The 18,428-nt window shown below is 43.7% G+C and overlaps 1 protein-coding gene and 1 long non-coding RNA gene across 3 annotated transcripts; one reads left to right on the top strand and one right to left on the bottom strand.

Annotated features, from left to right (window-relative positions):
- Positions 1-61: 61 nt before the first annotated feature.
- Positions 62-2,133, bottom strand: LOC143434965 (uncharacterized). Its single transcript, XR_013104863.1, has 2 exons — positions 1,973-2,133; positions 62-237 (listed from the first exon to the last, which is right to left on the bottom strand). It is a non-coding gene; the product is annotated as an uncharacterized LOC143434965 (long non-coding RNA).
- A 4,079-nt stretch (positions 2,134-6,212) lies between these two features.
- LOC117723498 (CKLF-like MARVEL transmembrane domain-containing protein 2B) lies at positions 6,213-16,575 on the top strand. Of its 2 annotated transcripts, XM_034523109.2 has the most exons (4): positions 6,213-6,484; positions 6,595-6,753; positions 15,563-15,664; positions 16,243-16,575. In XM_034523109.2, the coding sequence occupies exons 1-4, from the start codon at positions 6,344-6,346 to the stop codon at positions 16,468-16,470; spliced, it is 630 nt and encodes a 209-aa protein (XP_034379000.1). In that variant the 5' UTR covers positions 6,213-6,343; the 3' UTR covers positions 16,471-16,575. The 2 variants fall into 2 exon arrangements, with proteins under 2 accessions (XP_034379000.1, XP_076771533.1); XM_076915418.1 differs by lacking the exon at positions 15,563-15,664.
- The last annotated feature ends 1,853 nt before the right edge of the window (positions 16,576-18,428 follow it).

Consider the following 18,428-nt stretch of genomic DNA (forward strand, 5'->3'; position numbering starts at 1 on the left):
TGGGTTGACATGAAACTAGCCGGTACTCATATTGAAATTGAAATGAGATCTGCAGAAAATATATGGAACGATAAAGAATTAGTTTAATAACTAGTAAAAGTGAGTACAAAAATATTATCCTTCATCGATGTCCTCAGCTGACTGTTTCTGATAAGGTTTGCGTGACCTTAACCAAAGTTTCTGGCACATAAGGGCACAGTCGGCAATAGTACATGTTACTGTCAGGAGACCAAACACCTGCAAACAGAGACACTGTCATCAGTTTCTGCCATGCAAATTCGCAGTGATCTGCCCATTGGGTAGGGAGCCTGCTCTCTGTGCTACCGTCCACCATTAGACTGGGAAGGGATGCTAGAGAGCATGGCTAAGTTTCCCCAACCCACCCACAGTACAGGACAAGACAACTGCAGTGAGCAGAACTCACTACCCCTGAAGTGGAATGCAAGTTGCCTTTCCATCTTGATTTGCACTGGCGTGGGTGCGTGCATATGTCTCCGTGTATGTGCGTGTGAGCATGCGTGAGTTCTTTAAAGCCCTGCTGACCATATTTAGCTATCACCCCCACAATTCCCTCTCCAGTGGTCAGCTCTTTGCTTTTTCTATCACCAAACTTGTCTGGGGAAAGAGCTGGTGCTGGCAGCAGCTTGAGACTAAGTCCTGGGGACCATAGTTATGATTCGACTTTTGTAGAAGTGGAGTAATAAGAATCTCCAGAGTGAACTTTCAAAGGCTGAGGGTGGTGGTGGTGGGGCAACATTCGTGTAAGGCAGAGGAGTCTGAACAGGCCCAAGGAAAAGAAAACTGAGCTGAAGATAAAAGTAAGCAAACTGTAATTCCACTGCCAGAGAGGAGTCGCATTTCTCTCTCTTCTGGGCTGGGCAGTACCCCATTAATGGCTTATCTAGAGCTGGCTGCATTCCCTTTACAGATTATCGCTATAATAAAAGTTATTAATGAAATATTCTATGTTCTTTAGGGAAGAGAATAAAATCTCTGAAATTCAAGGCATATTTTATAGACAGAGCTTGTCTCAAGCCATTTCCTCTGCTAGGTGGCCACAGGGCTCCTGGTCACTCTGCTGGGGAACAACTCCACTTTGTCGTCTTTTAAGCGATGAGTGAGAGAACAGATAAACAAATGAATTTGAGTCCTATGACTGGCTCATCTTTTAAAGGGTAGACAGACAGAACTGTCTTTAGAACAATTGTGGGGGTTGGTATTTCAGCATACCTCCTATCTAGACAACTTTGATAATCTCTCATGAGGTTGCTTAGTGCCTACGGGGGTTGAAACCTAGGGTTCTGACAGTCATGGCAGATCAAGGTCAGTCCTATGTGTGCCTTGCTAAGGAAGAACAGGAAAGTAGCAAGGAAGACGCTTCCAAATCAGCTCTCTAGATTAGAGCCTGGGAAAATCAGATGACCAGCCCTCAGGAGAAAACCAGGTAGAGGTACATTGCCATCTCTGCACTCTTCCCTTTGGGCTTGCTTGCCAGGAATAAGTCTGTCTAGGTCGACCTGCTTCTCTTCAGGCAGTACTCAGAATAACCCGTGGTTTGCAAGGTTCCTACCATAACCTGTGCAGTAAGGAAATCTGTTGTGTTGCATCTGAAGAGTTATGGGAATATTCTGTCTCACCTAACAGTGATATGGATGCTTTCAAAAGGACAACTATGAAATGATCGTGCTTCTTTTCTTGTTTAATATCAGGGTTTTCAGAGCTAAGAGTGGCAGCAGATTCTAGCAGATTCTCTCTGTCTAGTACAGCCCTGCCTGTAAGAAACATGCGGGAACATCTTTGTTTGGTGGATGCCAGTGTGAAACCCTGTCTATTTATGCTAATCAGGGAATGTATTTGCTCACACAAACTATAAAGCCAGTAGGCACTGTAGGCCAGTCCAGGATCATATCAGATTTCCAAATTAATTTGCATTTTGATCCAACTGGAAGAAACCTGAAAGACTTCTACTTACCCCTCCAAGGATTGTCATTGTTGAGGTTTCTGGTATCAGAGCCAACACAGACACAATAAGCATGGATAGTGTTGTTACCATTGAGTTGATAACATCCTAAGAACACAGAATGGAGAAGTCAGCTTGCTATCAAAGACTGAGAACACAGCTCAGAGCCTAGCAGAGGTCTAGGTTAGGAGTTCCATGGGGTCTGTGGGGAATCAAGACCAACAGGTACTGCTTTAAAAAAAGTGTGAGTAACTCCCTAAAAAATTAAACTGCGTTTTATTCAATTTTGCAGACATCAATGTCTTTTAGGAAACTAAAATGTTACAGAAAATAATCCCATATATTCCTTCTACAGCTTACCTAGTGGGCGTCTTATAGCACATCAACTCATTTAGTTATTTGAGTGTATATATATATATATATATAGAGAGAGAGAGTGTGTATATATATACTATATATACACTCTATATATACTATATATATACTCAAATATAAATATATATTATTTGAGTACAGTCATACACACACACACACATACACACACACACACACACACTTTCTCCTAACATAGATATAGCTACAGGGAGAACTCATCTGGTTAGAAAAGATCTATAGCTGGGCGATGGTGGCCCATGCCTTTAATCCCAGCACTTGGGAGGCAGAGGCAGGGGGAATCTCTGAGTTCGAGACCAGCCTGGTCTACAAAGTGAGTTCCAGGACAGCCAGGGTTATACAGAGAAACCCTGTCTCGAAAAACCATAAATATATGGTTTTAGATTACAGATTATCCCTTAACAAACTGGACTGCTTATTTTTTTTAACAGAAAATGTGAAAGAATATGCTGTCAAATGACTTTGTTTCTAAGATGCCATTAATAAACATGAAACCAAGCATGGTGGGTCATGCCTTTCATTCCAGCACACAGAAGTTTGAGGTCAGCCTGGTCTACATGGAGTCCCAGGCCAGCTAGTGCCACACAGTGAAACTCCATTTAAAAACAAACACACACACACACAAACACAAACAAACAGAAAACAACTTTCCCCTTTCCCACTGCAAACAGCACACATTTAAACTGGTCATTTCCGGGATAGGCCCCGCCCACATTTGTCATGCAGTAGCTTGCCAATTGTTATTTTTTCTAATCATTTCTCCAAAATGAAGCATTTTGAACAAGAGCAATTTACACTTTTAGATTGATATTTATTGTGGAAAATTAAATTGTCCTCAACATGGAATGGTCTATACATGCTTACAATAAGTAGGCAGGAAGAAATTAATGGAGAAATTGTAGATTCCAAAAGAAAAGTCGTTCATTAAGAGAAAAGAGGTTTGCTTTAAGGAAGGAAAAAAAGTTGCAGCAGACAATGAGACTGGTCATCTTGGGTAAACTCCCCTTAGCTGGATGCTTTGCTTCAGGGCAACAGGCCCTACCCCAGCCAGCAGCTGCAGTAGCTAAGAGTTAGGCTGTAACTGGCTTGGTACAAAAGTGCTGTCCCAGGGAGTGCACAGAACTGTGGGGGTGGGGAGGGGAGATATGCTTATGTCTGAATACCTATGCTCCCTGGAGGAGGTTTAGAATATCCTGTTTGTTTATGTATTTTGGGGTTTTGAGAAAGAGTTTCAGGCTGTAGCCCAGGCTAGTCTGGTACTCATCCTGTAGCCAGGACAGATCTCCTGCTCAAGGCCCCCTGCTTCAATCTTCTGCATGCTGAGATCATAGGTGTGAGCCTGCACACCAGCTTGAAACACTGTCTTTACATGGAAAGCTGGATATGCAGCCAGGCACTGTGGCATAGCCCTTTAACCCCAGCACTCAGGAGGCAGAGGCACACACATCTCTGGGAGTTCAAGGGCATCCTGGTCCACATAGTGAGTTCTAGGACAGCCAGGGCTAGTGAGAGAGACCCTGGCAGAAAACAAAATATAAGGAAAGCCCCAACCTCCGAATACGCTGTGAAGCAGGATGCAAATTTAATGACAAGAAAAATGAAGATTTCACAGTAGGTTTGAACCTGGAAATCTTGGGTTAGTTTAATCATTCATAATCTGTTGAGGGAATCTAGAAGGGATGTCTGGCCTACAGATTGTGTCAGGGCATCGGTATGAATGACAGGTCTTAAGGAAGACAGACAAACTGGCATCTTCTAATCAGAGTCACTGGCTGTAGGACATTGGTGTTTTTCAGTGCCTTCTGCTCCTTACAGAGTACCTGTGGTTCATGGCCCTGGCCTCCTTCACTTTAGTGCTAGAGTGTCTGATCACACTCTGACTCACCCTGCAGGGGCCCCATTACTGTTACCTCTGTGTCTGGAGCCTTGGGGGCAGGAAACTGGGAACAGAGAAAGACAGAAAGGACAGATAGAGCAGAAGTGAGACTTCTCGAGTACAAGTGGGAACAGAGAACTAGGCAGAGATGGAGGAGCGGGGGTAGCTAGCAGTCCTCTCATATGCTGCTGCATGTATATGTGTGTGTATATATATATATTTACCTTTGGGGAAAATCGTAGAATCTCCCAGACAGTGGCTGATATAATCAGCCATTTGAACAGAAAGAAAACTGGGGTTCTACCTCACTATTCCTGTCAAAATCAACATGTTTACTTCTATATTTACCAGTAGATACTTGAATTTCCTTCTAGAAATACAGATCAATAGTTGTGATCTCTCCTGAAGAGACAGACTTGCTAGGAGTGCTGACTGTCACCTTTAATCCAAGCACTTAGAAAGCAAAGGCAGGCAGATCTCTGAGAGTTGGTGGTAGAGAGAAAGAAACGTAAAACAAGAGTTTAAGTTCCTGAAGTTCATTTTATAATTGGTGACTGTTTATTTGTCAACCCCACTGCATTGTGCCAAGCTGGAGTTGGGCTCTTGGAAAAGAGCCCTTTCCCCTGAGAAACTCACACAGGGACTAGAACAAGACTTCAAGTAGCCCAGAGGGAAGCATTTATGGCTGGAATACCAGGCACTACAATCCCTGGTCCCAATCTGACAACTCATCAACTGAGCTTGGTTCTGTACTGCCTGGGTCCCCACTCACACCCAGCCTCCATTTCTTCTTGCCTGTCCTGGCAGCTGCCCACCTCCATGTCTTTTTGCCTTAGCCAGGTTTGCTTGCCCTTCCCCTCACAGACTCTGCAGGTGGGTTTTCTGGATTTCAAACCTGTCCCTTCCAGTTAAGAAGAACTCCAGACCAGTTCTCATCCTGGCCTCAACTCTGCTAGGCTCTCAGATCTGCAAAGGTCATTATCTGACACAGTGGTCCTCAACCTTCCTAACACTGGGACCCTTTAATACAGTCCCTCACGTTGTGGTGACACCCTCCTCAAACACAAAATGATTTTTGTTGCTGCTTCATAACTGTAATTTTGTTACTGTTATGAATTGTAATATGACTCTCAGTGCTTTCTGTCAGTCTTAGGCGACCCCTGTGAAAAGGTCATGCTTCCCAAAGGGTGGAGACCCATAAGCTGAGAACATCTGATGGAATAGCTAGTCAAGTTCAGGCCAGTATAGGCGGCAAAGGCCATTGCCTCCCTTTCCTTGGGAAGAGAAACCTGGTCTACAGAGGCCAGGAGGAACCGGAGGCCTCTTGCAGCTCCTGATCTTGTGGGATAGGAATAGGGATGAGAGATGAAGTTGAGCTTGTGAAGTCATCTGTCCTTCCCTTCCCACCTGTGCTGTGTGTGACAGGTCCTGTGCCTCTCGGCAGCAGTCCTGTGTGTCATCGATGCCTTGTTGGTTACCGAAAAGATGAGGCGCAGAGCGAAAACTGCTCTGGCAAAGGAAACTAAGCCCTCTGCCACGGGAGCGAGGCAGAAGCAGCGCTGAAGTCCCCCAGCCCTCCGCAGCACTGGGCAGAGAGAGACTCGAGATCATGCCCACACGTAGAATCACTCCCACCAGGCCATCACGGAGCTCCCACGCCCACGGCAGGGCTAAAGGCAGGGCTTCTAAGTTGGCAACACTCCTGCCTTCTCATGTGGCCTTCTGTAAAAGTCGCGCGTTACACTTCCACTTGCTCCCCAAGGCTGCCCCAGGAGGTCGGGAGGGAAAGGACCCCAGGGAGTGGGAGCAACAGCCACAAACCTGGGACTCCTTTTCAAGGAAGTCCTCGCTGGGACCAGTGGGGCTCAGTGAATGCTGGTGCATAGAGGGTGGGACTGTCTGGTTCCGCGGGCTGGAGAAGATCCTGCTGCTCCACCATATGAGGTGGGCTCGCGCCCATCAAGAGCAAGCGTTGGAATTCTACAGTCCCAGTGGTCAGTTGAGAGCCACCCTCGAACAGGTCAGGAGACACCAGGCTCTCTCTTGAGCTGGGCCTGTTCAGGGACTGCAGGCAAGGCCGGGCGGTAGGAAGCTGAGAACTGCTGCCAACAACCATGGCAGATCAAAAAGGCCGGCCAGCGGGCAAGAAGGGCAAAGAAGATAAAAGAGGGTTTAATCGATACAAGTGGGAATTCAAAGACAGCAATAAAGACTTGTGGATGCAGGGACATGGAGAGACCAAGTTTCTGAGTATGGTAAACTGAATTGGACTGGCAGAGGTGTCTGGTGGGGTTGGGGATGGGGTTCCTCAAAAGCAGGGGAGAACTCTTGGGACACCTCAGCTGTATGTATTTTTTCCATCCAGATCTGCATAACGGTTGCCCTGATCTGTTTAGAAAGAGTGGCCACGCACCCCATGCTGATTCTGCTCCTCACAATGGAATTGTCAATTCTTTCTTTCTTCTTTTTCCTCTACTCCTTTGCCATCAACCGATACATTCCCTTCGTCTTCTGGCCTATGATGGTAAGTAAAGACTGTGGGGAAGGTGATGTGAGTCACATTCTAAGAACTGGAAAACAGACAACCTCACCTCCTCTACTGGTGCTCAGGTTGGGCAGCTGGGTTGGAGAGGGGAAGCCAGGTGGGAGATGCTCCCCAAATCTATCTGCATTTGGTCAAAGAGAGTAGAACCAAAGGCTTTGCTATCCTCAGAAACGGGGAAGGCATAGTAACCAGCCATTTCTGATAATGCTGGTATATGTCTCATTGGGATGCCATCCTAGGATGCCAAAAAGAAAATCAGACTCTGCATACACCTGTACAGTAAAACAAAGGAAATGTCAATCATATGAAAAAAAAAAAAAAAAGTGTCAGTTCACCACCCCAGTCATTCCTTGAGGTTCCTTTCAGTCATTATTTGAGACTTCCTTTATGTGGTTCAAGTGCAGGAGGATTTCGGGTACAAAGGGAGTAACTTGGGTGGTTCTCTATTTTGACTAGCAGGCTTGGATTATGTAAGCACTTGCTCTCAGGGCATGTTCCTTCCCACAATTCATCTGATTTTAATCATATGCAACCTCAATTACACATAGTCCTTAGATGGGAAATATGGGATGTAGCTTTTTGTTAACATTTTGCTTTTTGGGTTTTTTTTTTTTAATTCTTTGTCTTTTATTCTTGTCTAGCTGCTTTGCTACGAGATTGTTCATTTATCTGCCTCCTAACAATATATTCTCTAGCTCAGCTCAGCTTCTTCTATTTCAGTGTCACCAGTTGTCTTCCCTGACTCTTTTGTCTCCTGGACCCTTCTTCTGCCACTACTATTTCTCTCTCCAACTTTCCTCTCACTCCTCTCTCAGCTTCTGCTCCCTTTTATATCCACTCCTGATCCCAGAAGTCCAAGAGCCAATTATTCCTGAAGAGCATAGGGTCATTTAAAGAGCCAGGCACATAAAATATTTCATACTACATTCCCTCCAGTCCCATTCATCTTAGCTATTATGCAGTTTTGATGCTGTTTCTCAATTATTCCCAATGTCTTTTCCAGGGTCCTCAGGTGTCTGATATGATTTCTGTTTTCAGTCATATCCACAACTGAAATAATAACCTAACTGCTTTCCTTTCCTGTCATTTGGGGACTGCTTCTCAGATCTTTTTTACTCCTGGACTGTCTTATCTTCTAGCATCTTGCTTTTTGGACTTCCTCTCTTAATCTCTGTCCCCAGCTCTGTGAACCTTTGGCTTGTAGTCCTTATTTGGGTGTGCATGGTCTGTCTTAAAGACCTGCTCATAGGCCTGTGGTTGCTCTGCATTGTGAATGGCTCTGTATACCTGGAGTTCAAAGTCCTGGGTCATAGGCCAGTCAGTGGTGAGGTGCTGAACATTTCTTATCCAGGCTTTTCTGCCTGGGAGGGGAAGCAGTGGCTGCTCAGGCTCTCATCTTTGCTCTTTTTGGGCAATTGGCAAAGTTTTCCGAAGAAGTCTCCTGCTCAACTCTGAGCTTTATTAGTTTGATGGTATCCACAGCTTTTTATTTCCTGTTGAAACAAACAAATCCCGCATCCCAGACTTCCATTCTGATGTTAACTCATCCTTATAGGATATAGGCCGACTTACTTTTCCACAGTTTAGTCTCTAACCAGTGTCTTTCAGTGTCTGCTGTTGTTCTTCTCCTTACTGTTCAGAAGATTTAAAGTAAACGGAGCACTATTTTAGCCAGTCCCTGAGGTAGGGGGTCTTTATTCTTCCTTTTTGTTTTATAAGTATTTCTTTTAGGATGCAATTAGATCTCTCCATAATTGCTTGTCCTGTAGGATTGTGTGGTGAAATGGTTACAGTCGGCTTCTGTAGCCACCACCCCTTCTATTTCAATGTCATTCAATTGTGGCTTTAATTTTGGCATTTGATCCTGACCAACTGTTAGCCAGAACACACTTTTCCGGTACCTCCAACCCCTCCTGGTCTTTCTTCTGGAACACCTTTGCCTTTGATATAGGGAAACAGCAACGGCTGAGCAACCCCATTGCCTGTGTTAACTTATATCTCTCTTTTTACATAAGCCATTATTTTAATTTCTCCTTTAAAATCTTTATAACTCCTGTATGCACAATGAAAGCTGGGGAAGTCAAACTGCTCCTTTCCCAAAACCATCCCTACTGTCCCTGAGGGCAAAGGACCATAAGCTCCAGTAGATAATTTATAACATAGACATTTTGGGGATAGTGTAAGATATTTATCTGTGGCCAAGTCTAGAACAGCACTGCCTGTAGTAACATGCATTAGATCTGCAATACTTAGTTGAGGTTTTTTTTTTTCTGCCTGCTTGTTAGTTCCTGGCTGACAAGAGGGAAATCCCTCATACTTTTTACTGCAGTGCCTCAAGGTAGCCCCACCCACCCCCATGTCATTTACCAATGGCAAGCCATTGCCTTGGCTATCTCTCTTGGACCTACACTCATTGGTTCAATGGCAACCTTGCCATTTCATCTGCCCACTCCTGGAAACCTGGGCCTTCTTTTCTGATTTACATTTTGAAAAACCATTGCCCTTAGAGTTGCCTTGCTCACAATTTTGTTTCAAATGTCCATATTTCCCACAATCAAAGCACAGGGCCTTATGATATCAGAGCCCTCTAGCTATCGCTTGACCTATATTAGCATGGTATATATTACAACCAATATCATTTGTATTTATCCATTCATCTATAGGCACTGCCCGTGCCTTCAGTGGTCTTACAACTTTTCTATACCCCACATTTGCATTTTCAAGTGCTAGGGTCTTCATCAATACCTGTCTTATGTCAGGGTCTGATATGATTTTATTTATTACTGAGATCCATCTTTGTAAAAATAAATAAATAAATAAATCAGTGAAGCTTCTCCTGAGCCTTGTATAATTTTTGTAAATGATGTGGATTTCTTTCCTGGCTCTTCAACTTTGTCCCAAGCTCTTAACGTTGTTAAACCACATTATTATGATTGTGTCTTCAAGTTGAACCTGTTCTCATGTATCAGCATAATAACCTTTCATCAACGGGCCCCTCACTATTTTAATTCCTCTGGCTCTATTCCTGTGTTCCAAATTCCTGGCTTCTTCTCGCCACCATGACAACACTTGCAATTGAAGACAGCTGTTATCAATTCCCTCCAGTCTTGGGGAATAATAATTCTACTTTGAGTAGACCAATTATTTTGAGTTTGTTTCACATGAAGTAAGTGCATCTCATAAGACATCACTGGCTTCCTAAAATGAGTTGGGTCTTTCATTTCTATAAGATGCCATCCAATTTCATCATAAGCATGTGGATTATCCTCACTAACAGGCATATGCTGTATAATATTGGAAATGCTGTTGGTGATTTTTTTTTACCAAGTACTGCCTGTCCTCCAAAGGTGCTGTGGATTTAACCCCATTTCAGTTCATTGACTTGACCTCCTTTTGACACACTTCCTCCCACTCCGTCTACCTGGGGAAACTCCCTCTTTCTGATTCAAGTCCTGGGAATGAATGTATTTGTCTTCTCTTTTCTTGATGTTCTTTTTTATTCCTATTTTTATTCTCTATTTTCACCTATATTTTTTTCCAGTTTCTCAGTCAGTCTTCTCTCTACTTCCACTTGCATTTTTCTTTCCAGTTGCCTTGCCAGGGTTTTATAAACAAAATAGCCCAAAATGAGGGAAAGGAAAAGAGTGGGAACCTGCTTTTTAAAACCATGCAGGAGGTGTCCCAACAACAGCTTCAGGAAACGCCCTGTACTTTTTCAAACAAAGTTTCCAACTCTTCTTATCCTGCCTTTAGCTTTATCATGCTTGAAATCAAGCTCCCCAGTTCTGCCTGGCCACAATGATGACCACATGCCTTTTAATGTTTCTTTTTCCTTCAAACTGCCTGTCACATTGAGGGCTAATGTAGCTTTTTGTGAAAATGTTGCCTTTTGCTTTTAAATTCTTTTGTCTTTGCATTCTTATGTGGCTACTTTATTTGTGGGTTCTTTTATCTGTCTCCTAATATCTTCTGCTCAGGTGAGTTTCTCCTATTTCAAGTGCCACCCACCAACTGTCTTCTCGGTCAGCTAGTCCAACTTTCAGCTATCTCTTCTTTTCACTCTTCAAAATCTCTTCTCTGCCCCACACAATCTTCTTTCTCCTGCATCAACTGTTTTCTCTGACCCTATTCTTCTGTCTCCTGGACCCTACTTCTGTCTAGTACGACTACTCTCTTCAACTTCTCTCTCACTCCTCTCTCAGCTTTTGTTGGCTTTTATCTCCACTCCTGTTCCCAGAAGTCCAAGAGCCAACTATCACTCAAGATCATGGGGTCATTAAAAGGGCAAGGCACATAAAATATTTCATACCATAACAGGATTCTTCCTAAAGTTTCTCTTCAACATTCAGTTTTGGCTTATTGCACATGCACCCAAAAACAGTTCTGGTGTCAGATAAGCCGTCCTACCTTCCATATCCCTCTCCATAATACTGAATACATTCAAGTAGAAATAGTCCAAGCCATTAATAGGGAAGGAGAAGCTTATCCCATTAGCTCTTTGATGTAGGCAGGGGTCCTAGGCTGCTAACAGGTTGCTAAGTGCTTCATTCGGAGAGGACTGTGTATACATACTACATGCAAGTGAGTCCTAGGATGTCATTGTTAAAGGAAGGATGCATGGGGTTAGAGAACTGGCTGAGTGGTTAGCTCAGTGGTTCAAAACAAGACTGATTTTCCAGAAGACTAGGGTTCAATTTCCAGCACATGGTAGTTCACAAGTATATTAACTCCAGTTCCATGGGGTCTGGCATCTTCTTTTGGATCCTGCAGGTACAAGGCATACACATGGTACACAAACATACACACAGAAAAAAACATGCACATAAAATATATTTTTAAAAAGACACAGAATAGGAATGTATACATAGCTCAAAGCAAAATGTGTCCTAGTTATTAAACTATTACCTATGCATGCCTATAGAACATGAGACCATGTCTCAAAAAAAAAAAAAAAATCAAGTGTCTGTATGAAGGAAATGCCAAGATAAAATAGAACAGGGGATTAAAGATTAAAGACATGCCTGAGGTACTGGATCTGACAGTGTAGCTGTTAGTGCAGGACTTGCCCAACGTGCACATTACTGCATTTGATCCTCAGCACTGCATGTACTGAATGCAGTTGTGTATTTCTATGATCTTAGCACTCATAAGGGGAATCGGGGAGATCATCCTTGTCTACAGAATGATTTTGAGGCTAGCCAGGGAGGCATGAGACCCTATCGCAAACAAAACAGTAAACAAACAAACAAACACCAGGTAATCCTAAAGCTGATGAGTGGAGGAAACAAAGATCAACAGTGAGGGTTTTAAAAAAGTAAAAATTAGCAGGCTTGGTGGTCCACACCTTTAATTCTGGAACTGGGTATGTAGAGGGAGATGGATCAGCCTAGTCTACACAGTGAGTCCCAGGACAACCAGATTACATTGAAAGACAAGGTCAAAAAAGAGGAAGAGGAGGAGAAGCAGGAGGAGATAGAGGATGAAAAGGAAGAAGAGGAAGAAGAGGAGGAGGAAGAAGAAGAGGAGGAGGAGGAGCAGGAGGAGGTAGAGGAGGAGGAACAGTAGGAGGAAGAGGAGGAAGAGCAGGAGAAGGGAGAGGAAGAGGAGAAGGAGGAGGAGGAAAAGAACAAAAATCTAGGTTCTTGGGCAGGGTGAGGAACAAGATAGACAACCCAGAAAAAGGAAAAAAAGAAAATAGTGCAAATATCAAAAGGAAGAAAAAAAGGAGCTTCAGAAGATCACAAGGGAAACATAAACTTTAATGCTAAAATATAGGAAAGTTGAAATTAATTTTTTACTAGAAAAATATAACTTACAAAAACAGCTCAAATAAACAGATGAACAGGTACACAGAAAGATGACTGTGGGGCTGTAGCTCACACATGGGCGTGGGTCCTGTTGGGCTGTGTTGTGGTTCCAACTTATCTGCCACCCCAGGCGGCTGGAACAGTGGCTTGGGGAGCAGAAGCCTGGGAAATTGTATATCTGCAAAGGTTGGGTATCAAGTATTAGGCTACTTAAGAACAAGAATGCCACAGATGTCTTATCCACAAGCATATTTTTTTTCAATCTGGTAGCTTATCTTTTGCTGAATTTGAGTCATTTGATCTGTTTGAGTGACTTGGGGGTGCACCACGAAGCAAGGCTTCTGCATCAGTATCCTAATCATTAACTAAACCATCTTTCTACACCATGACCCTGTTGTTCTTTTATTACTTAATTCATCTTTTCTCCACTTATTTGAAATGTTGTTTTTGTCAAATGCTTAAAGAATCCCGAGTGTAAAATTTACTTCTTGATTTTCCGTTCCATTTCCTTGGTCTCCTTTTCTTCTTTCTCTCTTTTTAAAGGTTGTATAATATTCTGTATGATAGGGACTCCACCCTGAAAGCAGATGTTAGCATAAAAATAAATTATGAGATCTGGTGAATGGATATCAAGGGGAAACCCTTGGCAGTTGGGAAATAGGCTGCAGTCCCAGGTGTGAATTTATGACTGTAAAGATGGCAGAAACAGCTGCCAGAGGGTGAACTCTGGTGCATAGACTGACAAGGCTGTTACACTCTTGAATTCACAACAGCTGTGGTTCTATACACACGATCTGGGCCAGGAACACCGCCCCCCACCACCATGGAAGGTTCAGGAGCTCATGTCCTGACCTAAAAGATTTATATGTAGTCACAGGATTGATGCAGAAACCACAGACATTTTCCTCAGTGTGTAGCCACTGGTAAGATGCCTTGCTTCTGTATCCCCACCCATGCTCCCAAAACAACCACAGTGGAACTCACTGGGGCACAGGCATGCATTCGCACATGAGCACACATGCACACACACACACACACACACACACACACACACACACACACACACACGAAGGAGGAACAGGTGAGAATCATTGAGAAGAGCAGAGTATGCAGAGTGGGAAGCACAAAGAGAAGGTGACAGACAGGGAGAAGGGCCTGAAACATGATTGAAATACTTTATATACATGGATGAGAATCCAGTGAAACCATAGTTATGTATAACCAACATGACTTAATAAAAACATTACAAATAAAATTCTTTGGAAGAATGGATTTGCTCAATGGTTTGCTCAGCCGAATGATTCATTCAGACATCTGATTTCTCACAAAGCTTTGGTACTAGCTGAGGAATTAACTAATGGAATTGTAACAAGTCGAATGTTTGTGTCCTCTGAGAATTCACATCCTGAGACTGAGCCTTTGAGAGAGCAGTGAAGAGAAAACAGAAAACTTAAGGTTGGGACCCCAGGCTCAAACACTTATTAGTATCATTACAAGAAGAGATAGTAGCATCTTCTCTGGCTTGCTCCCCACCCACCTTCTCATTTCTCCAATGAAAGGTCATATGAAGATAGAGAGGGAAGGGCAGCTGTCTCCAGCCAGGGAGAGGACTCTCAGCAGAAACCAGATTTCCTGGTGCATTGATCTTGGTTGTCCCACCCTCAAGAACTCTGAGAAGATAAACATCTGTTGTTTGAGCTACCCAGTCTATAGCATTTTATAATGGTGAGCTGAGCAGATGAATGCAGAGGTTAATCAGAGAATCCTGACTTCTATACATCCTGTGACTTGTATATGACAGAGGCAGCATTAAAGAAGACTAGGACAGGAGCTGGAGGCGTGGCTAAGGAGTGTAGAGCACTGGCTGCTCCTGCAGGGAAGCTGGGTTAGGGTCCCAGCACCCAGGCGGCTCCCAGTGTGCTGTACTTGTGATCCCTGTGAAGCCAATGCTCTCTTCTGGCCTCCTTGAGCACTGAGCAGATTTGTCATGACTTCATGCACACAGGCAACACAATCATACACAGAAAACTCTTTCCTTTTAAAAGACAGTTGGACAGAGTATTCAATGAGTGCACACAGAGGCATTGGCAGGGAGACTGCACATCCCACTAAAATTAAAAACAAATTAAAACTTAGATGGCCTAGGGAAAAAAATAAGTTATAGAAAACGGGACAATGGTACAAATACATAGAAATTTGTGGGTTTTGCTTTGTTTTTTATTCTCTTTATTATTTTATCATCACCGGCACATTCTGTGTTGGGAGAAGAAAGGTTGTATGTGGTAAGGGAGTAGCAAATCTCCAAGGAATGTAAAGAAAAAAGCCGGGCGGTGGTGGCGCACACCTTTAATCCCAGCACTTGGGAGGCAGAGGCAGGTGGATTTCTGAGTTCGAGGCCAGCCTGGTCTACAGAGTGAGTTTCAGAACAGCCCAGGCTACACAGAGAAACCCTGTCTTGCAAAAAAAAAAAAAAAAAAAAGGAATGCAAAGAAAAAAAAGTTTCTCAGGAGCAAGCCACCTGAGAAAATGGTTCAGGGATGAGATGAAGATGGAGCTGCAAGGCTCCCAGTGTTAAGTCAGAGTGAAAGAACCCCTCCTGACATCAATCTTGCTCATAAAAGCCCCTGAGAGGAGAGGACAGAAATGATGAAGAGAGGAACCCAACAGAGATGCCACGAAGTGGCCTGGCTATGCATTTATTTGCACGATTATTGCTGGGCACCAGATACCTGATTATGTAGACAAGATGGTGTCTCCTGTCTCCTGATGGCTGTGCTAGTTGAGTTTAGACTTTGTGCTCCACTCCTAGAGGCCAGCAGGGAGTCACTGGTTGATCTGCCTGGTCAGAAGCATATTTGCCTTTCTATATTTGATGTTAAATGGTCAGAGGCATTTGAAAACGGCTCCCCGGAGGGGACAGTGCTGGTTCCAGGGTGAATGGGGCACAGCTGTCTGAGACCAGCTTCTCTCTCCCACTTCAGGATTTCATGAATGATCTATTCTGTACCATCTTCCTCATATATGGCATAGTCTTTGCTTTTGGAGCAAGACGAGCATTCCCAGAGCCCTACTTAACTGCTATGGTAAGGTGTTTTCTGCTGCACTGTAGCTTTTCTCAAATCACTGTCAAACAAATCCTAGCATCAGCCTGGGAGGGAACTCATCCTGCAGAATGCTTACCGTGCTTGATCCATGGCACCACAAAATCCTACTGTAGTGCTTCATGCCTATCTACAATGTTGGCACTCAGGAGGTAGAAAGAGCAGACCCAGAGTTTAAAGCCATCCTTGGTTCAAAAGTGAGTTCAAGGCCAGCCTGGGGGTATATAGACCATGTCTCAAGGGAACAAATAAATAAAACTTTGAGGCATAGCAAACTGAAGAAATTAGTAAATGTTTTTAATGTTGAAGACACATTTTTTTTAAAAGGTGGTGTGTGGAAGAAACTTAGCCAAGTTACCTGTGACCTTCATGTATGTCAAAAGAAAAGAAAATGATGGGCCACTGGCATGAAACTGGTGGGAGGGGTACACCTAGGGTCCAGGACCAGGAAGTTTGAGGGGTACACTGTGCAACACCTCTGAAAAAAGACAAGGGAGGGCATCTATGCCTTCCTTGTAAGTACAAACCCCAAATAATGAACAGCCATTTTTTTTTCCTAGATCTTCATGGGAATTGGTGCATTTATAACTCTCGTTGACCTGTGTCTTCAGAGGAAACATTTCAAAAGCAGGAGGCTTCGGAGGTATGCTCTACTTGCTCCAGACAAGGATGGCAAGATGCCAGACAAGGGCCTCCTGGCACAGCTGGCAGCCAAAGAGGATGAGGAAGAAGAGAAAAGGAGGCAGGCTGAGAAAGAGAAGAAGGAGAAGGAGGCTGCTGGGTGGTGACAGGTCAGGGACAGCTGCAAACTCTGCAACCAGGCCTTTTTCCTCTGTCCCTTTGTCAGCTTTCTAGTAGAGTCCTCCATCAATAAACACATCCTGGAAAAGGTATTTCCCTTTAAATGGATTTTATATGAGAAGTTGGACAGTATTTGTCCAAGGCTCTTTACTCCACAAAAACTCCTGGAAATTGGGGTTAAATCTGCACCTGGACCTGGAACCCATAATTTTCCCCCACTCATGGACTACAAGGCACAGTTTGAGCCTAACCAGAAATAATGACATTATTATATAAACTGATAATTGTCAAACTTATGAGCCAAGGGTCCAGAAATAAAAGCCAAAGGGTAATGCCTAACCCTCACTATTCTTACTCTGGATTTTAAAATGAACCCTAGTTAAAGTTCACTGGTCAGGATAGCAAATGACAACTGTCGCTGTTTCAAGACTGAGCCAGGCTGGTTGGGGCAAACAAGGTAGGCACAAGAGGAGCCTGATGGGAAATTCCTCAGAGCTGACCCTCCTTCTGACTTTCCCAACAATAAGGATGTAATATTTTACTTGTTCGATCACTGTAACAATGTACCTGACCAGAAGCAACTTAAAGGAGAAAGGGCTACAGTTCTGGCTTCCAGTTTGAGGGGAAACAATACATTGTGGCAAGAGAAGCACATCACCAGGAGATAAGCCCCCTCTATCAACATCCCACTCACAGTCAGAAAGCAGCGAGTGAGGGATGGCGATATTCAATTGTTTTTGTCGTTCTTTTGGTTTTGATTTTGGCCGGATCAGTTAGGATTGGTCTTCCTATTTCAGTTAACCTAATCTAGAAAGCCCCTCACAGACATGCCCAGAGATTTCTCTCCAAAGCATCAGAGAAGACAGACCAGAGCATAAACCCAACCTAGTGTCCACCAGGCCATGGCCTAGTCATCTCTCAGTTTAGGCTTCCCAGGCCCTTGCTGCAAGCCCTACTTGTCCTAAACCAGTGGTTCCCAACTTTCCTGATGCTGCAACCCTTTAATACAGTTTCCCATGTTGTGGTGACCCCCAACCAAAAAATGACTTCTTGACTAACTCACAAATATAATTTTGCTACTGTTATGAATAATAATGTGAAGATCTGACATGTAGGATATCTGATATTTAACCCCCAGAGGGATCAAAACCCACAAGTTGAAAATCATTGCCCTAGATGGTCTAGCCATCATAAAAGGGAATCATCTTCCTGAGGGAAAAGTGAAGATTCCAGCAGGCATCTAAGAAAGGAGATCTGTAAGGGGGAACCTGGAGTCCTAAGCCTGAAAAGGAGAAATGGACAAATGAGAGCAGGACCAGACTTTTGTCATCTCAGGTGTGTATAACACAGGAGTTAGCTTTAGTTCCTTGTCTCGGGTACTCAAAAATGAAATCCACAGACAAAGGCTACCTTTGGAAAGGCATTATTATAGAAAGAACTCTCAAGAACTGTGGTTAAAGCATCCCACTCTTACAGAGGACCTTAGATAGGATGGCCAATGATTGCCTCTAACTCCGGCTCCGCAATCCAGCTGCCTCTTCAGGTTTCTGCATGTAGCTACACTCACACGCACATAACCCACACAGAAAACATAAATACACATAGTAAGCCTTTCACAAAACATAAAAGAAAAAAAGCTTAAAGGTGAAAACTTAAAGATTTGCAAAGGAGTTCTAGAGAGATGGTTCGGTGGTTAAGAGCACTGGCTGCTCTTCCAGATGGCCTGGGTTCAGGTCTCAGCTCATATGGTAGCTCACAAACATCTGACACTTCAGTTCCAAAGGATCTAGTGCCTCCTTCGGATCTCCATGGGCATCACACACACACACAGTACACATGTAGGTGAAATACCCATAAAGATTTTTTAAAAGGCTTAAAAAAAATTTTTTTTAAGACTTATGGTAGAAAGCAGAGCTCCAGAAGACAAAACTCCAGAGGGAGCCTC

This window comes from Arvicanthis niloticus, chromosome 18 (genome assembly GCF_011762505.2).
Source record: "Arvicanthis niloticus isolate mArvNil1 chromosome 18, mArvNil1.pat.X, whole genome shotgun sequence".
NCBI classification, from domain to species: Eukaryota; Metazoa; Chordata; class Mammalia; order Rodentia; family Muridae; genus Arvicanthis; species Arvicanthis niloticus.